The sequence below is a fragment of the Manduca sexta genome, chromosome 28, assembly GCF_014839805.1.
Source record: "Manduca sexta isolate Smith_Timp_Sample1 chromosome 28, JHU_Msex_v1.0, whole genome shotgun sequence".
Lineage (NCBI taxonomy): Eukaryota > Metazoa > Arthropoda > Insecta > Lepidoptera > Sphingidae > Manduca > Manduca sexta.
Genome location: NC_051142.1, coordinates 11,291,701 through 11,314,010, shown reverse-complemented (window position 1 = coordinate 11,314,010; position 22,310 = coordinate 11,291,701). Strand labels below are relative to the sequence as shown.

At 34.6% G+C, this 22,310-nt stretch overlaps 1 protein-coding gene across 1 annotated transcript in view; it reads left to right on the top strand.

The window, feature by feature from the left end:
• The window catches only part of LOC115446974 (division abnormally delayed protein), a 130,804-nt gene extending 115,359 nt beyond the window's left edge, over positions 1-15,445 (top strand). Inside the window, exons 6-9 of the mRNA XM_037444508.1 lie at positions 10,740-10,984; positions 11,451-11,577; positions 12,957-13,122; positions 13,281-15,445. Coding sequence (XP_037300405.1) covers positions 10,740-10,984; positions 11,451-11,577; positions 12,957-13,122; positions 13,281-13,417 — 675 coding nt within the window. The 3' untranslated portion in view covers positions 13,418-15,445. The remainder of the gene's footprint in view (positions 1-10,739; positions 10,985-11,450; positions 11,578-12,956; positions 13,123-13,280) is intronic.
• The last annotated feature ends 6,865 nt before the right edge of the window (positions 15,446-22,310 follow it).

Genomic DNA, 22,310 nt, shown 5'->3' with positions numbered 1-22,310 from the left:
GTGCGTCGACATCGGGGCGAGTCGTTCCCGTGTCATGTCGTAATGGCCGGCACTGACGCAGCTTCTTGCTTGTCCGGGAAAATTGTGTCCGACTTGCACTACAGTTTATTGCAAAAAGTTGAATTTTCTATTCTCTTTCGAGTATCATGTAGCTTAAACTTTATGTTCTAGTGTTGCGGAGTTTAGTTTTAATTTATATAAATAGTAGGTACGTGATTTTTTTTTTCACATTTAACAGCTTGAGAGGAACTGAAAAATATCTTCGTTAAATGATTAGCTACTTAATTAAACGAAGTACCTAATTTATAAACTATTTTATGAAGTAATCATTTTAAAAAGTTGACAGACCAATGAAACTGAATGCATTGATAACAATACTTACACAGCTCCGATAAATCAAACATCGATACTCAAAACCTACAGAATGTACCAGTCGAGCCTCAAAGCGATAAAAGGGATAGCTTTTACATTCGCAGAGAAGTGTCGTTGACACAGCTCACAGCACGAGTAGTGCACAAGTCGCACATGTAGTGGAGATGAATTCAAACCACATCTTGTATTCTGTCGAGAGCCGAGTCGCAAAGACGGAGAGCGCGCCGCCCACGCCTCGTACTTTCACCTCGCAAAAGCGCGTGGTGTAAATTAAACGATATTATAAAAACTATTCAATTTATAATTTAAGTGTAGGACAATTTTAATGAAGAAGTAATGAGTTGCGATGTGATGGGTTATGTAAATGGTGAAATGAATTTCAGATTTTGGTGACGTACTTGATTCGACTTTCTGACAATTTTTAGTAGATCAAATATTACTTTCATGTTAGCCGGCATCATCAGTTTAAAGAGTTAAAACAAAATCCATAATTAAAACGATCCGTATTAAATTTCATTATAAATTATAAATTCAAAATGCAGCAATTTTTCCGTGACTGTAAACCATTTTGGAAAGATACAATATGCTAATAAATACTTTGGATTTGTGTTACTTGCACGTTAATATTGTATAATTTATACTGTAACTGATTATAACACACTAGCTAGTACTCTAAACTACGTGCACTATTGACCTAATTCCGTCGAAGGTCTCACCTGTCAAATAGATCACAATCCAACATCCCACCTCTACTGAATCGATACAATTGTTTGCTTCAACCCGGATGGTTATCTCTTCTCTGTTGTTTTCCTTGTTATTAATAACGAGATATCTTTCATCAGATTTACATCGGTTGACTTGACACAAGTTATCCTCTGATTAAAATTTTTAATGACAGCCCGATTTACACTAATTCCATTTAATGTCTAATAACATTTTCATATTAAGGTAATATATTTTTTCTCGTAAATCGATATAGATATGAGACTTATTAGTGGGCCTATTAAAATAGATACTTTATATTGAGGGTTTAATAGTTTGGATCAGTATCTACCGTCTGTCAAGTCCCAGGCTATATTTCTTACAAGACTCGAATAAAATCTGAATAAAGCAGATGATTGTTTCCTAAATTTATACTGAGAATAAATTAATATTATATACATCATGCTAGGTCCAATAAGGCATATAAGACACCAATGCGATAAATCTCCTTTTTTTAACCTCAGCAACATTCATGACATATAAAAAATCAGATAATATACGATACCAAAGATTTCTTTTATACATAATCCGTAAATGAATATGATTTACAATCGATTACGGGACACGAGCCGGCATTATCAATTCAAAACACATTACCTGTCGATTTATAATCCAAACTAAGTTCGCCTACGCTGAAACTGCGTGATACGGTAACACAACACCATTCAGTTGATGAGAAACAAAAATATACGCTGTCAAATCTAGTGGGCAGTGATTATAAGCTGTGGCTATTAATTTACGGTAGTTGCGATAGAATGTTCTGGAACAAAATGCTTAATGATTTAAGATGGTGGTGGTGAGCACAAAAAAAACAATTGTAATTTTAATTGTAACGCCTTCTAATATAAAATATAACATTCAATGACTATAACTGGCATTAGCTCTTTATATAATCACAAGGTTTCTGAAAAACATGATTAAGGCGTCTACTATACTTATATTGTGAAGAGGTAAAGAAATACATTGTTTCTGAAAGCAGTACGTTCCTTTTTAAGTTCTCGTTAAATTTCGTCCTTTCCTGAGAACGCTTTTCTTAGGAACAGATTTTCATAAATTATGCCGCTAGAAAAGTAGTAGTGTTTTATAAATATATAGTAAAACTCCTTTGATATATTATTAAATTAATACTTAAAGAAACGGTTATCGCAATAAACTCCATATCCGCAAATATTCCAATGCACCTTAACCGGCGAATATTTATGGGGAGAACTGTAAATGTAGAAGATGCGAAAAAAGTGTGTCATGATCGTAGCATGTGACGCTTAATAGTCCCTGCTTACTCCTATAGAATGAGGGCGTGAGTTTGTATGTATTTCAGTGCAACAGTTGAACCCGCGACCTCTCTACCCAAGACCCGACACAGTGGACAAAGACCATGGGGATGTCTTAATATGTTTTTTGGTCGCCGGCGGTGTAATAGTAACCATAATGAGCGTCGGAATGCCCGCTCGTGGCTTGGGACGCGACATGCGTGGGCGCAATCGCCTCTGATACAAAATCATCGGGCACGCAATTTATTGATATATCACCGAGTCGTATATATTTTATTGATACTCTGACTTGTTTATGGCGCAGGCTTTTACAATGGATATTTTTCTATAGCTATTTTCTTTTGTTATCTATTGATTAGTTGGGAAAGTGTTTTCATGTTTTATTAATGAAATTGTGACTATGATATCTACAATAATATAATTTGACACCATTCGGTTTCTTTCTTTATGTATTAATGTTTTATCGCTCAAAGATTACCAATCGAAGCAGTCTTCTTCTAGGTTTTACCTAACTTCCATTGCATTACTGATAAAATGTATTAAATTAACTAGTGCCATGCATAACTGCTATAATTTCAAAGAAATTATAGCCGTGGACAGACTCTTCTTCTCATCACATATTCGAGATAAATCATTTTCTAATAATATTTTCGGTGCAAAATGTGCTAGCATCCTAATGTAACTTAATTACATTCTACCCAAATAGAAACAATGATCACACATCCCAGCTATAGACAATGAAACTATATTTTTTATAGACATGATATAAAAACAAACTGCCAATGATTAAATGGAATAGGATAACGTTATGATGACTTGATTTTTTTTCTATCGATATTACAGTATTATAGTTGCCCATTGTCCCAATTTATGACATAGTTGATGGCGCGCACCCAGTCATAAAAATAGAACTGTCGTTAGCCGAAATGAAATGACAAACGTTAGAATGATGACTTATGTGTTATTTATTAAAACAGCTCTCAATCCTCGAAGTTCTTTGGTTTTAACTCCAGGACAAGTCGCAAACAGATTAACAGGTTCAGTATATTTTTGTTACCCACTAAGAATTGTATGAGATCATGATTTAGGTACTTTAAATTATAATTATACGTATTAACTGAAATGTTATAACTAATTGGGTACTTTTGAATGAGACCAGTGGTACAGTGTGCATAACAAATTTCACCCATTATAATCACAGTTGTGAAACAATCCAGTCGAGTCTTCTTGACTTATTGAGGAACCAAAATAACTTCCAGTGAATGTATTTCCGTAAAAGCTAGATGGAAATCGAAAATTTAAATGTAGATATCCGAGATAGAAACTATTTGTCTTTCCAAATACGTTTTCCAATCTTACAAGAGAAGAAATGAATTGAAATGTACTCATACAGAATATTAAAGGTTCGATTTACTAGAGAAACACTATCATTAACTTACTGAAACCATGAATAACCTATAGAATTGATTATGTAATGAGACTCATCTAAATGGATGAAGTTATTGTATATGGCCAGGAAATATCGGCTACATAATAGCTAATAAATCATATTCGCAAAATGAATTTTAACTATCCATAATTTTGACGTCATAGAAAACAATGAGAAACATGGCATACCTTACGAGCATGCTTTATGGGCCTTCTTTACCGGATGTCCTATTTTTGTCGGCCACAGCGTTGCGTTTGTACCAACAGCCTACTGACACATTTCATAATTAACATGCGACGTAAAAAAGTTATAAAATTGCGTATGATTACTTTCTTTTCATTGAACACATTTTTGGTTTCGTAATATTGACTTTATGCCTAAACAAAGAAGCAACGCACAAAAACATCGTCTTAGACGTTTGTTACCATCGGAATCCATAAAATAAATTGAGATGTTTGATTTGATTGTCAATGACATCTCCAATGATTGAATTATCTAGACACTCTGATTCAATAAAAAGTTGTAGTGTCGGTACTGCTGTTTTTATTTGTACGTTTGCGTCTTATAGTTAGCTCAGTAACATAAAAGCCACGTTTTTATGTACCGTTCGAGTCGGATAGATCCGAAACCGATATAGGGAGATAACGTTGAGCGTATAAAAACTATCTTTATTCTACCTCGTAGCAATTTAATACAGCATTTATTTGGTTTGATTTAACCAATTTTATACGTCGAAGGTCACAAGTACGTTGTATACGTCACATGCAGAGAAATAAATATCTGCTTATAACGTTTACATCCTCACAAGCTCCATTACCTTCTAAATAATAAAATGTAATATCAAGATATTTGAAATTTTAACTGCCACTTTTGAAGTTTGACTGCCTTGGTGGCGTAATGTTATTACGTGCGCGGTACGACAACAGGACCCGCCGACCCTGACGACTCAGGTCCCGGGTTCAAGTCCTGGGTCGGACAAAGTGATATTGGGTTCTTCTAGTCTACCAGCCCAGAGTTGGTGCCTGACATGGCGATAAGCTCGCCCCTATCATATCACGGGATAGAGCACACGTGAAAAGTGGATACCCTAGTTACACCTCTGCCTATCCCTTCGGAGTTACAGACGTGATGTTTGATGAAGAAAAAAATGTATGCTAACATTTCCGTCCTATTAATATTCAATTTGCTATGATGTAACATAACATATTAGTTAACGTATGATTCACAAGGCCGAGCAAAGACCCTAGTGGTACAATTATTACAATTGATCTGTGACAATGGAATTGCTCACCAGCCTTTGCAAATGGTCATCTAATGAATAGTTTGTCCCAAATGTATGAACGTCGCCTGTTATGCCAAATTTGATGGCCAAAATTACGAATACATTTTGCATCATATTATTTTTTTTATAGTTTTTCTAAGTGACTTATGTATTATATATGCGGTAATGTTTTCATGCGCTTGCAATCAATCGAATTCTTTTTGATTGAACTAAAATCATAAGTAATTGATAAACGTTCCTTCGTTAAGGGACTAGTTTTACGTACAATGTGTGAAGATGACACGCTCTCTGATTCTAATAAGTTCTTAAATAGATTTTAATTAAATCCTTTGGAATTTCAATAATTACGCGCTCATAAACACATATGTCAGTGAAACAATTAAATGTACCTCCTTAATGCATCAATAAATACACCATTTGCAATGCAAGAAGTTCCGCAAGCCCACAGAGCGCTCCAGACGGCACAAAATAACTGTCATTCTCAGACTAGTCGCGAGTTTAGCTAACTTTGAATTATGGACGAACTTGATGCATCGCCGTTTATTGCGAGCGATGTCGGCCGAATAACACACGATTAATCTTCTCGACATTGCCTGGTTCGTCTTATGTTCATACAAGTACATGAGTAGCCTCGTTATCATAGCTAGCGGTTATTATGAAGAGTAGAAATTCTAAGGAAAAATCTTTTTAAATTAGTTTTTGCGGTCTAAAATCAAGTTTTAGTATGGATTATACGCTCGCTCTTCTTATTTCCTTCAATATACATGAAAATACAATTAACATAATACATTACTTAGTCTGATATCAAAGCAATCAGCGAGGCATTAAACCACCAGGTTTTTCGAACGTCTTATTTAAAAATACGTTTTATAATACATTTACATTATGTCCGCTTACATCTTCAATTGTAATTACTTGCAGACAGCGAACGCTTTTCAATATACGACCAGTGTATTTTTTTGTAATTTTTTTATTGGCAAGTCAGTGCGAGCCGGTTGCGGTCTCGTAAAGTGTTAATGAATATTTAGTGTATTTGGTGGGCGGCATCTTAAGAGCGCACATCCGACGAAAAAACGTAATTAGCGCATAATGTTTAAAATTTTATTCGCAACGTTTTTATGTTGTTTTTAATTGATTTATCTTTTAGTTTTTTGTTGTAATTCACTGCCGGTGATATAAAAAAGGTTTTAACGTAAAAAGTTTTATTTAAAAGTAATATTAGAGATATCAATTCAGAATTCTTATGTGTAAAACATACTTGGAAAAATAGAAAGTCCGAAATACTCTACCACGATGTCCAGAACCGAATTAATAATGGAACTCGCGGTACAGTTTTATTGCGAACAAATTTTATTCTATTATACTTTCATAAGAATAATATTGAAGTTTGTACATTTGAGCCCGAGTCGCGACAGATGTCAGAGTTGTAATAAAACTTGTGCAGACACCCCGCGGGAATCGGGATCTAGTTTCTGTATTCCTTTAGCACTCGTAGCCATGTCTAACTTTAATTATATTTAATCGCTTATTCGTGTATGCGCTGGTTTTAAATGTTCATATATATATATTTTATATAATATCAGTAATTATTTTGAAACACATAATTTACGGACATTTAGCTAAATACTAAATTAATTTATTAAGATTATTTCACGACTGATTCGCAACCATGAACTCATGTCACGATCATTTTGCAAGAAAATTTCAGTTTATTGAATAAACAAACTTGTATAAAGCTGAGACCGTCACATTAATGTTTTTTTAATTATTGCTAAGAAACTATGTGCCTATTTGCGTCGGAGCGATCTCATTGTCGTTTATTTGCGTGTCGCGAGTCGCCGCGGGCGTTTACACCGACAGTACTATCTAACTATACAATATACATGCTTCTATGTATATCTAGATAGTGATTGTATAGGTTTAACACTAGTTTTTATTAGATAATAGGATAGTCACGATTTAAATTGAACGACTGTTTAATTTGTGCATTACACACTAATCCATTAGCTATAAGAGGTAGGTATATTATTTTAGAAATATGCGACGTAATAAATGATGTACTTAATATATTTAAAAAATAATAAGTGTAATAATTAATCATTGGACTGCCTCGGTGGCGTAGTTGTATTGCACGTCCGGTACAATAGCGCTCTGAGGTCCTGGGTTCGAATCCCGGGTCGGGCAAAGTGATATTTGGGTTTTTCTGCTCGGTATCAGCCCGGAGTCTGGAATTTGTGCCCGATATGGCGATAGGCTCGCCCCCTATCACATCATGGGACGGAACATACTTGGCGAAAAGTGGGTGCCCTAGTTGCGCCTCTGCATACCCCTTCGGGGATAAAATGCGTGATGTTATGTATGTATGTATGTAATTAATCATTGTTTGAGAACGACATATCCTAATAATAAGTCAATAAGAAATATTTATAATGAACAAAATAACAATAAAACAATCAGTTATCGATTTAATATAACAAAATAGGAGAATTCTTCAAAGCTATTATCCAGGAATATCTACCATTGGTAAGAAAAATGTATTGTTCAAAATACTTCTATCTCATTATCTATGGAAGATGCGTGCTAACGGCATTGTATTGTTAATATAAGTTTCTGTATTATCTGATAATCATCTTTTCACGCCACTTGGTAGAAACATCACGTAGATTTTTACTACCAATAATATTGGGCATATTGGTAATATTAATTAATATTAGATTGAATTATTTGACACTCGTTATAAGTTTAACAGCAGTGAGATAATTTTGGCATTTAATTGCTACCACTTTTAGTAAGTCTTATGTTCAATTACGTAATTTGCGATTCAAAATCTCGATTAAAATTTTCATATTTTAAGGGACTCAGTCGACTCAACTTTAGACTAGTGACAGACCGTAGCATAGCGGTTGCGCCATCTGGCATTTAATTGGCACCTGTCGATTTCATGTCAGCTTCGAATTCCGACTGTGTACTGTCGTCAAAAAAGGCTTATATAGCCTTCGATGATGGTATTACTCACCTATTACGAAACTAACGTAATTATCTTGAAGAATCCTGTCAATCTATTCGCCAATAGACTAGTAGCGATCCGCCGATCGCTACTAGTATCGTCAGCCGCCATATTAGTATAGTATGGGTAAGCAATAAATTTACGTACTGCTGACTGTCGGGAAACTGACAGCCATTAAGCAATACTAAGTTGAAAGTGTCGTATACCTGGTATTATGATTAGATTAGTTTATAGGATTTCAATGTGACTTAAAGTCTTCTATACTAATGGATATCGCGCTCGTGTCCTATTGCAAACTAAATAGTATTAAAATTCGTTGAACCTTCTCGTCGATATTATCTACAAATTGAGTCGGGATTATATGTCATAAATCATGCAAACGGCAATGGGAGCAATATCTAATAAAAAAATATCACTCAATAGTAATAAATAACTTAATCCTCATACCTCAATACCAGTATAACTATGTAGCGAATACAAAAATAAATGCTTCCGATTCTAGACCAAATCTTTTTATAGCAGCACTCACCACATGCATTCTTCGAAGTTGTTTTTATGCGGTGTAGAAATCAATGCCATTTACTCATTCTATTTTTGGCACGTGTCTCGGAGCATTGACTATGCTGTAATTATACTGGGGCAATGGTACTCGTTTAGTGACTTGACTTGCCTTATACGAGGAAACTCTGCTTATGGTACAGAATGGCAAGGCATACCGCGCAGTGTAACGAGATCTAGACGCTGTACATGTTCTTAATGAAAGTATATGAAGTCTTCATTAGTTTCTTAAAGTAAAGAATGTATTATATTAGAACAAAAGAATGAAAAAATCAAAGAAATAACTTGACTTGGGCGTAATATAACATAATACGTAATAAAACTTGTTTGCAGCAAAATACCTGGTTGATTATGTTGACGTTACTTACATTATTTTATTCTATATTATCGATTATTCTGTCTCTTAATAACAATTTCTCCTTCAGAGGATTTTGATTTTGGCACAGTAAAGTAATTTCGTTTTTTTTTTGTTTTCTATAAACGTTAGCGATTGTAGAGAGGCATATTGTCTACGGCTCCAGATATAGTTCCGATAACCCCAAGTCCTGACATTTCCAACAGTCACCAGAATTATACCGACCAGACATAAGTACCTTGAAGTAATACCATGCGTACCTAGGACAGTATTCGCTACCTAGTTGAAAACAAATATAAAGAAGTATCCTAAATGAAGGTTCCCATTGTTGCCACAACATACCATAAATATACTAATATATTATCATCATATTTGTAACATAAATAAATAGTCCTGTTATTGTGTGTTCCAAAAATGTAAACCCTCTTTCTTTTTCTTTTATCCTTCCAATCTTCAATTAACTAATACAGTTTAGTGCTAACCTTCAGTCCTTTGACACGGCACTAAGCTATTCCCCACAAGTGACGTGCACATCAGCCAAGAGTAATTTATCTCCATCTCGGGTACTGATTGCATCTACTGTTTTTGCTATCCGCGACGTCAGCGGCGCATTCCTCGTGCACTACAGTTACATCATGAGATGATTAATACGCTCTGATGCGTTTACAAATGCTCTGGACAATGACTTCGCGTACCGTTATGATTTATGATCGGGAATATCGTTAGTTTATTATAAACTGTGTGTTCCTGCTTCTCTGCATAAAAGACTTTTCACGGAATGAAAGTCCTGTGAATTATTTCGAGATAGCAATTTGTCTATATGCTAACCCAGGATATGGTGATTCTGAATGCTTATTTCGTCTGATTCTATTCAAAGGTCATGTTTACAGCGAAATCATTAAGCCATGTTCACAAACTTTCCAATTATAATATTATAAATATGTATGTTGTAGTCGGCGATCCGAATTCTTAGGACTGACCCCAGGGAACTCCCTGAGCAAGTTTCTCCCTAACTGACGCCCGTATGTGTTTACATACATACTTTAATGAATTATGACTGTGTTAATTTTAACACAGTGTGGATGTCGATACCGAATGATCCGTGCTTGGACATTTTTTTCCATGCCTCTGTCTATTATTTTTTTTAAATAAAATTTGACTTAATATTTTGGCAATATTTAATGTTAAGTTTCAAGTACCTACAACACTACTTACAAATTAGTACAGATCACTTCTTAGACAAAATATTATCCAATTGATCTTGAACTATCATATAATCATATAGGTCATTTAATAATATCATGTTAGAACAAAAGATATGAGCAATACCCACTTCCTTTGTATTTAGTAATTTAGCTCTTTGTTAATAACTATAAATATTCAACAAAGAATGTACAACATTTCGCAGAAAACACATCAGTCAGTACGATTACTAATATTTAATGCGAAAGTATGTGAAAATACTGATATATTGAATTAGTAGCAGTCAACGCATAAACTACTGCATTTGAATGAAATTTAGCTAACAGATAAGCCAAGTCTTATTACTGAAACATCCTCCCCACCTTGATAAAATAAGTTCTCATCATTGCTCTTATAATAATTCTCATAAAGTCTAAGACATACAATACAAATTTTCAAAATATGATATACCATTTTAAATATTCGCCATCACACCTACAGCCCGCATTTTTTGCCTACAGGTGAAGTCGGAATGCGGCCCTCCGACGACCGTGGAAGCTGGCCTCACCCCGCCGCCACCGACACCAGGTTCTGTCAAACGGGACGACTTCCGAGCACCGCCGCCAGAGACAGAGCTCCTCCAATTCGCTGCGACCCTGGCTTCCACGAAGAAACTCTTCAGCGGCCTCGCGGACCGGCTGTGTGACGAGACAGAATTTGCAGAAGAAACCAATGATCATTGTTGGAATGGAGAAGCTATTGGGGAGTGAGTATTTTGCTTTGTTGTAAAATTTAAAGAGGCATTTGGGATCATTATATATTATTTTACAAAACTATGAAGTTTCTAGATACCTTCCGTAAATTAAGTCAATGCCCTCAGCAAAACGGCGTGTTTGTTATTAGCAGCTATCTATTCAAAAATAACACTATGAAAAAAGAAACAACTAATTTCTCATATGTTATCTTCACTTTCAATATTTTACTTCATTTTTTTTATAGTGTGAATATTATTTCATTAATTTCCTAAGGAATGTCACCACAATTGTTGATTGTTTTAATGCTCCGGGGTGGGCCTAAACATATAACAGTCAGTTTATCATATTATTATGATAGGTCGCGTTATTATACATGGCATTACTAATCGACTTCGATATGGGAGCGAAGACTAAATTTTTCTGTTTGGTCAGATTTACGTGCCTATACCGCTAAGAATCATATGGTTGTTGTTGTAGATATACAAAATCTTTAGTACCTTCTTCATCGCTGGTCGACCAGAAGTACAACCCTGAGATAACCAGCACCCCGCCTCAGGACCCAAGAGTTGCCACGATAGCTGACAGACTTCAGCAAGCCAGACAGGTACTTAACAACATCATAATAATCCTCTTTTACAAGAACATTCCACTGTGTCATTCTTCTGAATTCAAGGCTATTTACGCTTCATGGATTCTGTTTAATATTTGAATATCATAATTAATATCGGATACAGTCCCGGATTTGTCGACAGGCCGTAAGACCACGGCCTAAAGGCAGTATAGTTACAATCACGGACTATTTTTTTCCCCCGGAAAATGGCACCTGCACGCATGACTTGCGGGGCGGCACAAATTGAATAGCCTATACTTAAAGAAAATTTTAATTCAGCACTAACCGAATACATTATGTGTAGAAAATTAAAAGTAAAACTTTATTAAATTGCCATTAATTATGAAATGGAATAAATATTCAAAATCTTACATTACACTTAAATCATCATAACTATAAAGCGTATCATAACACTCATAATGTATGAGATAAGATAAATTTAATGCCGCCATTGATGTATGGGTGTTCGTTATCCATTGATAGGTCGGACTGCCGAGCAGTGGCCATATCGTTACCGCTTCATAATGGCCCACGGAAGCTTTTATGCGCATCCTATCGCGATTCAGAAATCAATTTATTATCTGCGCCTATTATACGAGATGTTTAGTATATATATATTTGCGATATGATATCGGAATTTAATAGTTAACGAGGTAGATATTAAATTCAATGTCCCATATAATTGGTTTTGTATAGTGTTTTCTTCTTAAGATTCACGACAAAACAATAACCATAGCTTTGATTGTTTTAGAACATTTATACAGGATAAAAATTACGTTTTGTTCAAGAATGCGATACTATAAAAAGGCAGTATCCATTACAGGCGGTGTAGTTTTACATTAAAGTTTGATAGGAGAATAAAAATAATATAATTATTGAAAATTAAAATTTACCAAAAAACGGTAAATTAACCTAAGAAGATAAATAAAGATGTTGCATCGTCTTGCACTTTGAAATCTCAGTGCGAATGTAAGTGTCCGCCGCATCGCTGCCTTTTTGCTATGGAACAAGTCTCGTCTGGGGCTACAAAGCCAAGTCCTGCGTGTTTCTTAACAAACTTTCTCCAGACGGCCTTTTAAACACATTGTATGAACGACCTCTTTCATTCACTGCACTGTCTACTGTCTAGCTACACAACTATGTATTTTATGTTTGGTAACTACCGAACGCAAGATATGAAATGGCAACTTCTTTTTGGATTGTAAAAAGAAGGATATATTTTATGTCCATTGTCCAGCAAAGGTATTATACTTCCATGTTCAGCAGTGGATATCCTGCGACTGATGATGATGAAAGGAATTATACTTAGGGCCTGTATCATAACTTCTGAGTCAATTCTAAGTATAGTCAATAAACAAAAAATGTTTGTCTAGTTGCTGATGTCTCACACGGGTACCGGTGAAGTGCAAGCGGAAGCGTTTATGCAAGGAGACGAGGCCGGCGAGGAAGGCTCTGGATCGGGTCGAAGCTATTCCGACGACGACGCATCCTACGACGCCGAGGGATCTGGTGAAGAAGGCTCAGGAACGCAAGATGTTGGTGAGTATTCTAAAATGATAATTAGATTAACCATTTTAGTGACGATTTAAAGTTCATTAGTGATTTCTAAGTAGGTGAAGGTATAAAAATATAGTAAGCGATATAGCTAGGGGTTTTTCATAAACGATGAATACATTCCGACTTATTTATCCTAACAGAAGGAAGACCGATAGAAGGCAAAGAACCTACATACACGTCCACTCCAAAAACGAAAGGAGCCTCAACATCTCGTCCATTGTTCTCAATCATCTTCACCACGGCGGTGCTGGCGATGCTCGGACACTGCCTCACCTAAAGCGGCAACAACACCTCTGCGAACAAAATGCGATCACCGAACGGTGACAAGTAAGAATATCCATATCATTGTGTGACGCGAAGTGTGTACAGAAAGTGTGCCTGCTACTAGTAGTAATACTATAAAAGACACTTGAATTCGTTGTAGCTCAGTGTCATTGGCGTAACAAAGGTGGCTGTTTAACTTAAATTATCGTTGGAATGGAGTTTGTAAAAGGATACTGAATGGAATGGCTTTCGATTCTCAGGAATTAGACTCCAATTTTCTTCAGAGAAGTCTGATTTAGTTTGAGTCAGTTTCCCTAAAGAAAAGTGACTCAAGGGGTCTCATTTCAGATAATTAATCCTAGTTACGCTAATGGTCAATATCAATACCGAGCACGAAATTGTAGGATATAATATTATAATAGCTAGTCCCAAATTAGTATCAGAATCCGACGCCACTTTCATTTTAGTTTTTGTATAAGAATTTACAAATCCAATTTTAACGATGCATACCAAGCTGAATTTGATGCATTTTTATATTTTAAAGTGTTAAATGTACAGTGCATATCGGTGTTGTATTCATTTTGTAAATATTTTTTTATCTTCGTAGTTTTAGGATTTAGATATGAGAGCTTTACGATACTTCTGCATTTAAATATTCGAAGTGATTATCGAAAAATTGTCATAATAATAAGTTATTTGATGAATCTTTTAATCGTTGTTGAAGTAACTGATTGGCAATAATTTTATTAAGAGAAATGTATAACGAATAGTGATGAACAATGAAGTATGTACAGAGTGTAAATACCTGATGTCCTGGTATATAGGTGCTTAGCTAGTAAATGTATTTCGTTGCCATATTAATATTACGGATATTATTATTTATAACAACGGATTAAGTCATAATTTAATATTATGTTATGTGATACAGTTGTAGTGATTAATTTTGTGCTCTAGCCGCGCCGATATAAATCGACATTAAATATCTTGCAATGTTAAATCTAAAGGAAAACTTAATTAAAATATGTAACAGTAAAGTTTATTTTAGAATGAATGTATCATCATTTATATTCATTTCAGAAAATGGAGCTGAATGTATCACCTAAAATGGTTATAACTATGCACAATTCAAAATATAATAATCCATGGCCTATCTTAGAATTATTTCAATGACTTAATATCAGAACAACCAAAACTGTAATTAGATATTATAAAGAGAAAATTTTAAAAATAAAAAAATATGTAGTTATTACGATATTGTAAATTGCTTTAAATTAGTAAATGAATTGGAACGTGGCCGCCATTTAATGGCGCGCTGTTGAAATTTTTGTATATGTATGTTAGGTTATGGAATGTGGGATGTATGAGGACCATACAAGGAACGTGGGATATTTCGACGTTAAGTATAAAGACGTGAACAATTGGAAAATTATAGTTCCCTGACATATTGTACTATTTATAAATAAATATAGGCAAACTAAATTATCGTCATTATAATGTCTATAAAAAGTAAGTGCGTAATAAATTCAGCAAAATTTTACCTCGTCTTAAGAGTAAGAAACTACGCCAGTTTAGACACACAAGCGTTTAATTTAAAATTGCAGAAATCATTTCAAACCTCTTGTTTACGAAACTGTTGCACGCTGAAGAACTCAATGATATTATAATTATATTTTAGTACATTATGCCATGGAACTTTTTATTTCAATGAAATTGTTTAAAAATGTACGAAAAAAAAGTGAACTTACGACGTATTATATAAATTTATAACAAACAAAGATAAATGCTAAAATAAAAAAAAAAACATAAAAATAAAGGAAAAAAAATATTGTAAATGGAGGATTTGTACGAAAAGACAATATTATAATATTCACTTTTACTGATTGCTTTTAAAAAAGACAATATTGTAAAGAAATGTGTATGTTCAGCTTAACAAGAAATATCCCGATACAAAAATGTAAATATTGTTGGGGCGTGTGTAAAGGAGACAATTGCTGTTATATCTGATTATATATATTATGAAAATAAATACTGTACTATACGATACATTGTTTTATTTTACTGAAATGCCCGCTGGAATGCGATCATTTAGGAAAATAGAATTAGCACGTCAATCTACGATTACTTATTTCACTAAAATTCCTTAAGATTTATTGTGGCTCTGTAAAACTACTACTCTATAAGTACCTGAAAACAAATTCAATGCCATAAAATTCGACTATTGTACTAAAGAAAAAACACTTCTTGGGGCCAGTATACCGACTTTTCAACAGCGTTTTCTGTGTTTTTCAAGTTCCGCGCCTGCAAAGAAACTTAAAAAAGTAAGATGAGACAACCATAGTCATAGGTCAGTATTAAATCCTTAATATTTTAAGTAACAAGTTAATATAGGTCATAAAAAGATTTTTTTCCTATAAGGGATGGGAAGGATACTACATCGTCCGGATTATATTTTAATGCCCCCATTTTCTCTTCACATTCGTGTCAACTTTTCACATTTAACACTACAAAACCTAAGGTGAAAGGCGGTTGGCGGCGGATCTGCTCTGAAACTCTATGAACGTGCGACAAAAGAATATCCACCCACTGCCGTTTGTCGCTTCATTTTACTTTTATTGGACACATTTGAAATAAACCTACTCGCAAAGACACGCTTTTAAAGTTTTGCATTTGAATTTTTACAGTTACTTGTTCATGCCATTTATTTCTATTGAATAGATGTGTCAGTTTTCAGTTTGAGGAAAACATATTTAGTACTCTCATTGACTCCAAATATTTTTGCCACAAAATAAAGTTCAAGCATGTAAAATGAAAAATATTTCCTTCTAGTAAATTGTTTTTTAAGTCTTTCCTCTATTTTTGGCTCTTGTAAGTATAATCTACTAATCGCAACTGAATTTCTAAAATTAGTTTACATTAACTTTTATCCATAATAAAATATTTTTATCTAATCTCCCGCCATACTAAAGACCAAAATCATAACAGCACCAAAATACTGTTAATACAATGAAACACGTCAATAATCAACTAGCAGACAGTTCAAAAGGGTGCATGAAAGCGTTGCAACCGTGTGTCCTCATTTCAGAATATTTTATTCATGCACACCCATTGTCTATGTTCCAACCTAGCGTTATAATAGCAGTGTAAGATATTCTCTGTACACTTGCTTTTAAAATTGCGAGACCGGTATATGCCTTGAATAAGCTTCGTCCTTATTTTTAATGAATAAACACGAGGAAAAACAATGTCTATCCGAGATGCTTCCCAATTTAGTCGGCCTAATTTCACGCTAACTCAGTTAATAAGTAGTTTAGTATTTTTTCTCTACACTATGCTATGAAAAAAATGGTTTTAGGTACCCAACAACAATTAGGTTTGCCTTTGCTGTAGTATGTATGAGCCGTTTTCTGGTAGCAAACATTAATATTATATTGACTTTATTCCCACCAGTCCCCACGGAAATCAGCAGTTTTTGAGCTTGCTCTTAAAGTATCTGCATGAAAACCGACCCATAGAAACCGATCAAAACTAATAAAGGTAACCAATACGACGATAGAGATCATAACCTACTCCCACATAAATATTCTTTCCAAAAGGGTTGCTGTAGGATAGTACCTCAGTACTATCTTTTATTACGCAACCGCCCTCATCGGCACATTACATTTGAATTCCCAGACACGGTCAAGCTCTCCGAATTCCGCCCGAATACTTCTCACATAAGTGATTTTCGATACATTCGCAGCTATCTACAGATTGAGTGAGTGAAGAAATCGAATCAAATAACGGATAGTATAATTCAATAGCTTTGTATCAGGCGACCGTTTTACGGATCATTTGAACACCAAAGTCTGATTCCGATTTATTATTGCTTACACGGGACGGAATGATTCCTATCTTGCTGTATCGGAGTACTTTTTGATTGAAGTAACTAGAGCCTCGAGGGAAATAAAAAACGTTTTGTTTGTGGGATGTCTAGACTACAATATTGGATTTACTAACTTACAGGGATAATTAAAATAATGATTGATATTATTACCGTTACCTGTCCCTTCCAATCCATAGAAGATCCTTAACTTCTTGCTTCGTTCTATGATCACATGCATTCAATTTTCTATCACGCCTATGCATCAATCTTATTGACATTCGAATTAGTGGCATAGGGAGTCGTGACTTGGTAATGGCTTATTGTTTGATACTATTGAATCGATAGTTAGTATTGTACATTTAATGCATGTGATAAAATACCGTAACCCGTTAAAGAAACCAACTGGACAAAGTGTCGTGAACCTTTCCACTGCAGATAGAGCAACCTTTTTGGATTGAAATTGCATATACTAATATATAGTATGGTATGTAAATAATATGTTTACTAAGTCTTCTTTTGAAATCAACTCCAATTGAAAATTGATTAGATTACTAAAAAAATAACTTATTCATTAATAAACAATTTTTTAACTTATAAAAAATACACCAATTACGTATTTCAATTCAAATAAATTACAGCAAAAATCTATAACAACAATTCTATCAAAATGTTCTCCGTTTAACTTTGCCGTACCGAATGAAATGGCGCAGTAAGACTCTGGGGGCCGTCAGTTAGCATTGTCAGCACTGCACTAGAGAGCCACGCATAAACTATGATCTAAGACCTCTCCTACCATTATCAGGGGAGACTTGTGGCCCGCAGCACACCGCCATACATAAATTGTGTTCCTCGAATACAATGCTCACAATGAAAACGGTTGGCCAGCTTCGTATGATATTAATGTGCAAATGGACGCGAACTAACTCGACGTGTTGAGTTTATTGCTCAATGATAAAACTTTGAAAATACAAATTTTAATTTGAGGATTGGTACAGACATGAGTTACGATTACAAATTCAACGCAACAATCTTAATTATACACTCTAGAAAAATATTCATCGTAATTGGCCAAATCTCCAAAATAGCACTTTAGAATCAACTTGTCTGCGAGAATTAACATGTTAATCGTGAAACTCGAATATACGCAAGGATCATGTTTATTCGTACACCTCAAAACGATGAGATAGCGTGAGTCGGCTATTAATTTCATTACGTTATCTGCTGGTGCAGCGGCGGGTCGGGCCGAGTCAACTCGTGTCATCTTCCTACTCCGGCTGTTTCCGCGAATCGCTCTCATCCTAACTATAATTGAATATATCTAGGTGGATGTTCTTAATTCCTTTTATTATGGTTTACTGCAACTACGTTTAGATCTGGCGTAATAATGGCTGAATTGACGAACACGATGACACTAGCAACATTGGCTGTCTTATATTTTGGTCCGTGCCCACTCCAGAATACAAGGATACTGTAATTTACTATAAATTTTTAAGACGACCCAAATTATGAAATCAGCAAGTACACTGTAGTCCTTTTTAGTCTAAGACAAAGATCCTCCCTGAGTAATGACTCGTTAAGCCAATGGCCGTAGTCAGCATAAAAATACCTTCAAAACTAATTTGTAACTACAATCCTTCAAGCATGAATTTTCTTTAAAGGAGATTATCACGAAAACGACATCTTAATACAATCAAGTGTATTAATAAATTACTTGTGGAAAATGAGTGATATGAAGTACACTACAGTGAGGTGGTTTGCTTGCGACATCGATTGCGGTGGGGGAGGTTAAGCAACGCGTTAACAACTTGCACAGTTGGATGGGTAACCGCAAGAGACAGTGCATCGACAGCTCTACACTCAGATTACGTTAAATGTGCACCTGTTACTAAGCAACTGGACTGTATTTTCACAAACACACGCACGCACACATACACACACACACATTCATAATCACCCCTTGTATTCCCGAAGGGGTAGAAAGAGTCGCAAATGGTGCACCTACTTAATAATATAATTTATGTATTACATATATAGTACTAATTTCATGTGGACTCTTCGATAGTGATTCCCTTGCACAAAGCCATGGTCTCATTCTTAAATGGTAGACAGACGTTGCTAAGGAAGTTTTTACGTCACCTTTATACGAAAAACATGTTCAAAGAGCTAATTACATGAATATAGCACCTCACATAAGAATGAGTATAATCATTATGCCAGAACAATACAATATAATTTTAATGCTAAGTGCTAGTTCAGTTATTTTTTAGGCGCGCGTGCGCTCTCGGCTACTTACTAATGTGACAGGTGCCGGCGGCTACCGTACGGCTCTGGTTACGCGCACTCTGCGCACGCGCCTGTGTTTAACCTGTCAACTGTCATATTACCAAGATCTGCATTAAATCTTCACTGTGGTATTTTTGTTAAGAAAATTGTATATGGTATTTTTAATGAAGGCAGTAAAATAAGGCATTTTCTATCTATTCAGTTTATATTTTCTTTTGTCCGGTTTTAAATATAAAATCATTTGAGCCAGTGCGTGGTTCTAGCTTCATAGAATACAATTATTTAAAAATGCCTACACATAAACTACCTACTAGAATAGATTTGAACACCTTGTTTTAACATAATACTGACAACTTTTTATCAAGTACAAATGCACAGCACGTTTTGTTTTAGGAGAACATGCGCGGGAATATTACAAAAAGTATTAAGCTTGTAATAAGCAAAAGAAGTAGAGAACATTTTTAATTTCTCATGGGATTTAATGTACTTAAGTAACACCTGCTAAAGTATTTATTCCGGTCGTTTGCCTTATTTGCTGTACACTAGACATACCGTGAGAATGGTTGAAAATTATCGCCGTATTCGCCAAAATCACACGTGTATTAACCGACGTATGCTAATAAACAAAATACATTTTACGTATTTTTCCATTTAAAGTCTTATCTATTAAATACACAAAATCCATAAAACAAGAAAGGTAAAGGCTGGAAGAGTACCTACTGCATGAAAATATATAATCATGATAAATAAGATGTGTGTCCACTGGTACTTTTGCGTTCAATACCTAAGCATAGCGTTCCTAACATAGACGAACTGTACTTATAACTACCTATAGATCCAATAAGAAAAAGATAATACTAAATGGAAATTATTTAAATTCGTACATAATATAATAATAGTATCCAACGGTAGCGTCGCGCCGAAAATCGGTGCCACAAGAATCGCAGTCCATAGAAATATGATGATTAGTGGTGGCCTTAGGATAGGGTGGCGAACCGGGAAACCGCTCAGATCCGTGCTCTTATAGGGGCCTCCCGCGGTGCCTGAGAGGACCTTATTATCATCTTACCTACGAAACTGTCAAAATCGGGGGGCTTTTGTTTTTTTTGGCTCGACCTGGTAGCTCGTGTTAATTTTTCTTGGTCCACTCAGGGCCTCTCGCGGGTTTTTTTCGCCCACGGCCATGCCTCTGTTAAGGCTGCCACCGATGATGATGCGATACGAACGCCTATCGCTTACTTCCGCTCATTATTGTGTTTGTTTTTGTCGCATATAATATATGGCTATTGTATATATAAACACTATTAGGAATGATACTAGTACAATACTATCAATTAAAACCTCTAAAATATAAAAATATATGCGTAATAAAAAACATTCGTTAAATTAGTAGAACCTAATAATGGGCCATTTTATCGAGCTATTAATTTGTTCGTGACTGTATCGCATATATTTTTTACACTAAATGCATGCCCTGCTGTGTAACTCCGATGTAAAATAATCCAATGTATTACGTAAGCTATTAATTAACATTTAACATATCATGCTATTATACTTATTGCGATAAAATCTTTGTAAGTAATAAAATGTAGTAGTAAAAGTTTAAATTTTACTCTTTATTCCCCTAACTTTTTAAGGATGATCTATAGTGTATACTTAGGGCTCAGTACATATAATCCACTGAGATAGCTCAGGTTAGGTTTTGGTACAATAGTTTTAGAAAATTTGACCAGTTTAGTAACATGCTTAGTTACTAATTAAAAATGTATGTGTCTTGGCAATTAATCGATGCCGTAACATCATCTAGAACTTGGAAATTTTGGTTCATTATCAGTGTGTCAATAATAATTCATTACTATTTTCGTATTACCACAGCTTTGTGGTTCGTTTAGATGTTTTAATTTATTATTAGAACAAAAATAAAAGAATACTTGAATGACAAATGATAATAATACATAATCGCCTTTCAAGTCTGAAATTTATAAAAGGACAAAAGCATTTGAAAAAACGCTCCAAAGAAATAAAGTAACAAAATAAGCAACCGAGGACTAAAGAAAAATAACAAACAATTTAACTGCACAGCTTTTTCAATGTTCCGCGTCGAGCGGCGGTGGGCACGCTCATGGGTTTGAATGGAGGTCTATTTTCGCGGGGCCTTTTCATAAACTCGATGATAACGCCTGATAACATCTACACAGGTCAATACATGACGACACATTTGTATGTATATGTTTCTAGTTCTTTCATTTGTTCTTTTGTTGAGTATTTGTTTTTTTTGTTTGATATAAAAATGATGACTATTAAGATCTTTTACACAACTCCTGAATAGATCCTATTCGGTACTTTAATGTATAAGCTGAACAAAAATAAAATACACACTAATCTATGCTCTCAAATAAATGGTAATAAAATGAGTACTATGTATTGGCTGTTTAATAAAATAACTGTGAAATAAAATTTACTTGAAAATTTTATATTTTTATTTTATGTAATATTTTTTTGAGTTATGTATATAACAAGTTAATTCTATTTCTTTTCAGAATAAATATCTAATATTCTCTAAAGATAAATAAAGGGGAACCACGAATTATTTTCTTTTCATTACTTAAAAAATATTTTACCATCATAAAAATTTTAAATCTCATTCTTCTAACACATATAAAATTAACACAAGACTTTGTAACAGTAAGCCAGCAAAATATTATGGCTTTTGTTTATTGATATAATACTTGGCCTACGTACACTATATCTTTGGATCTAC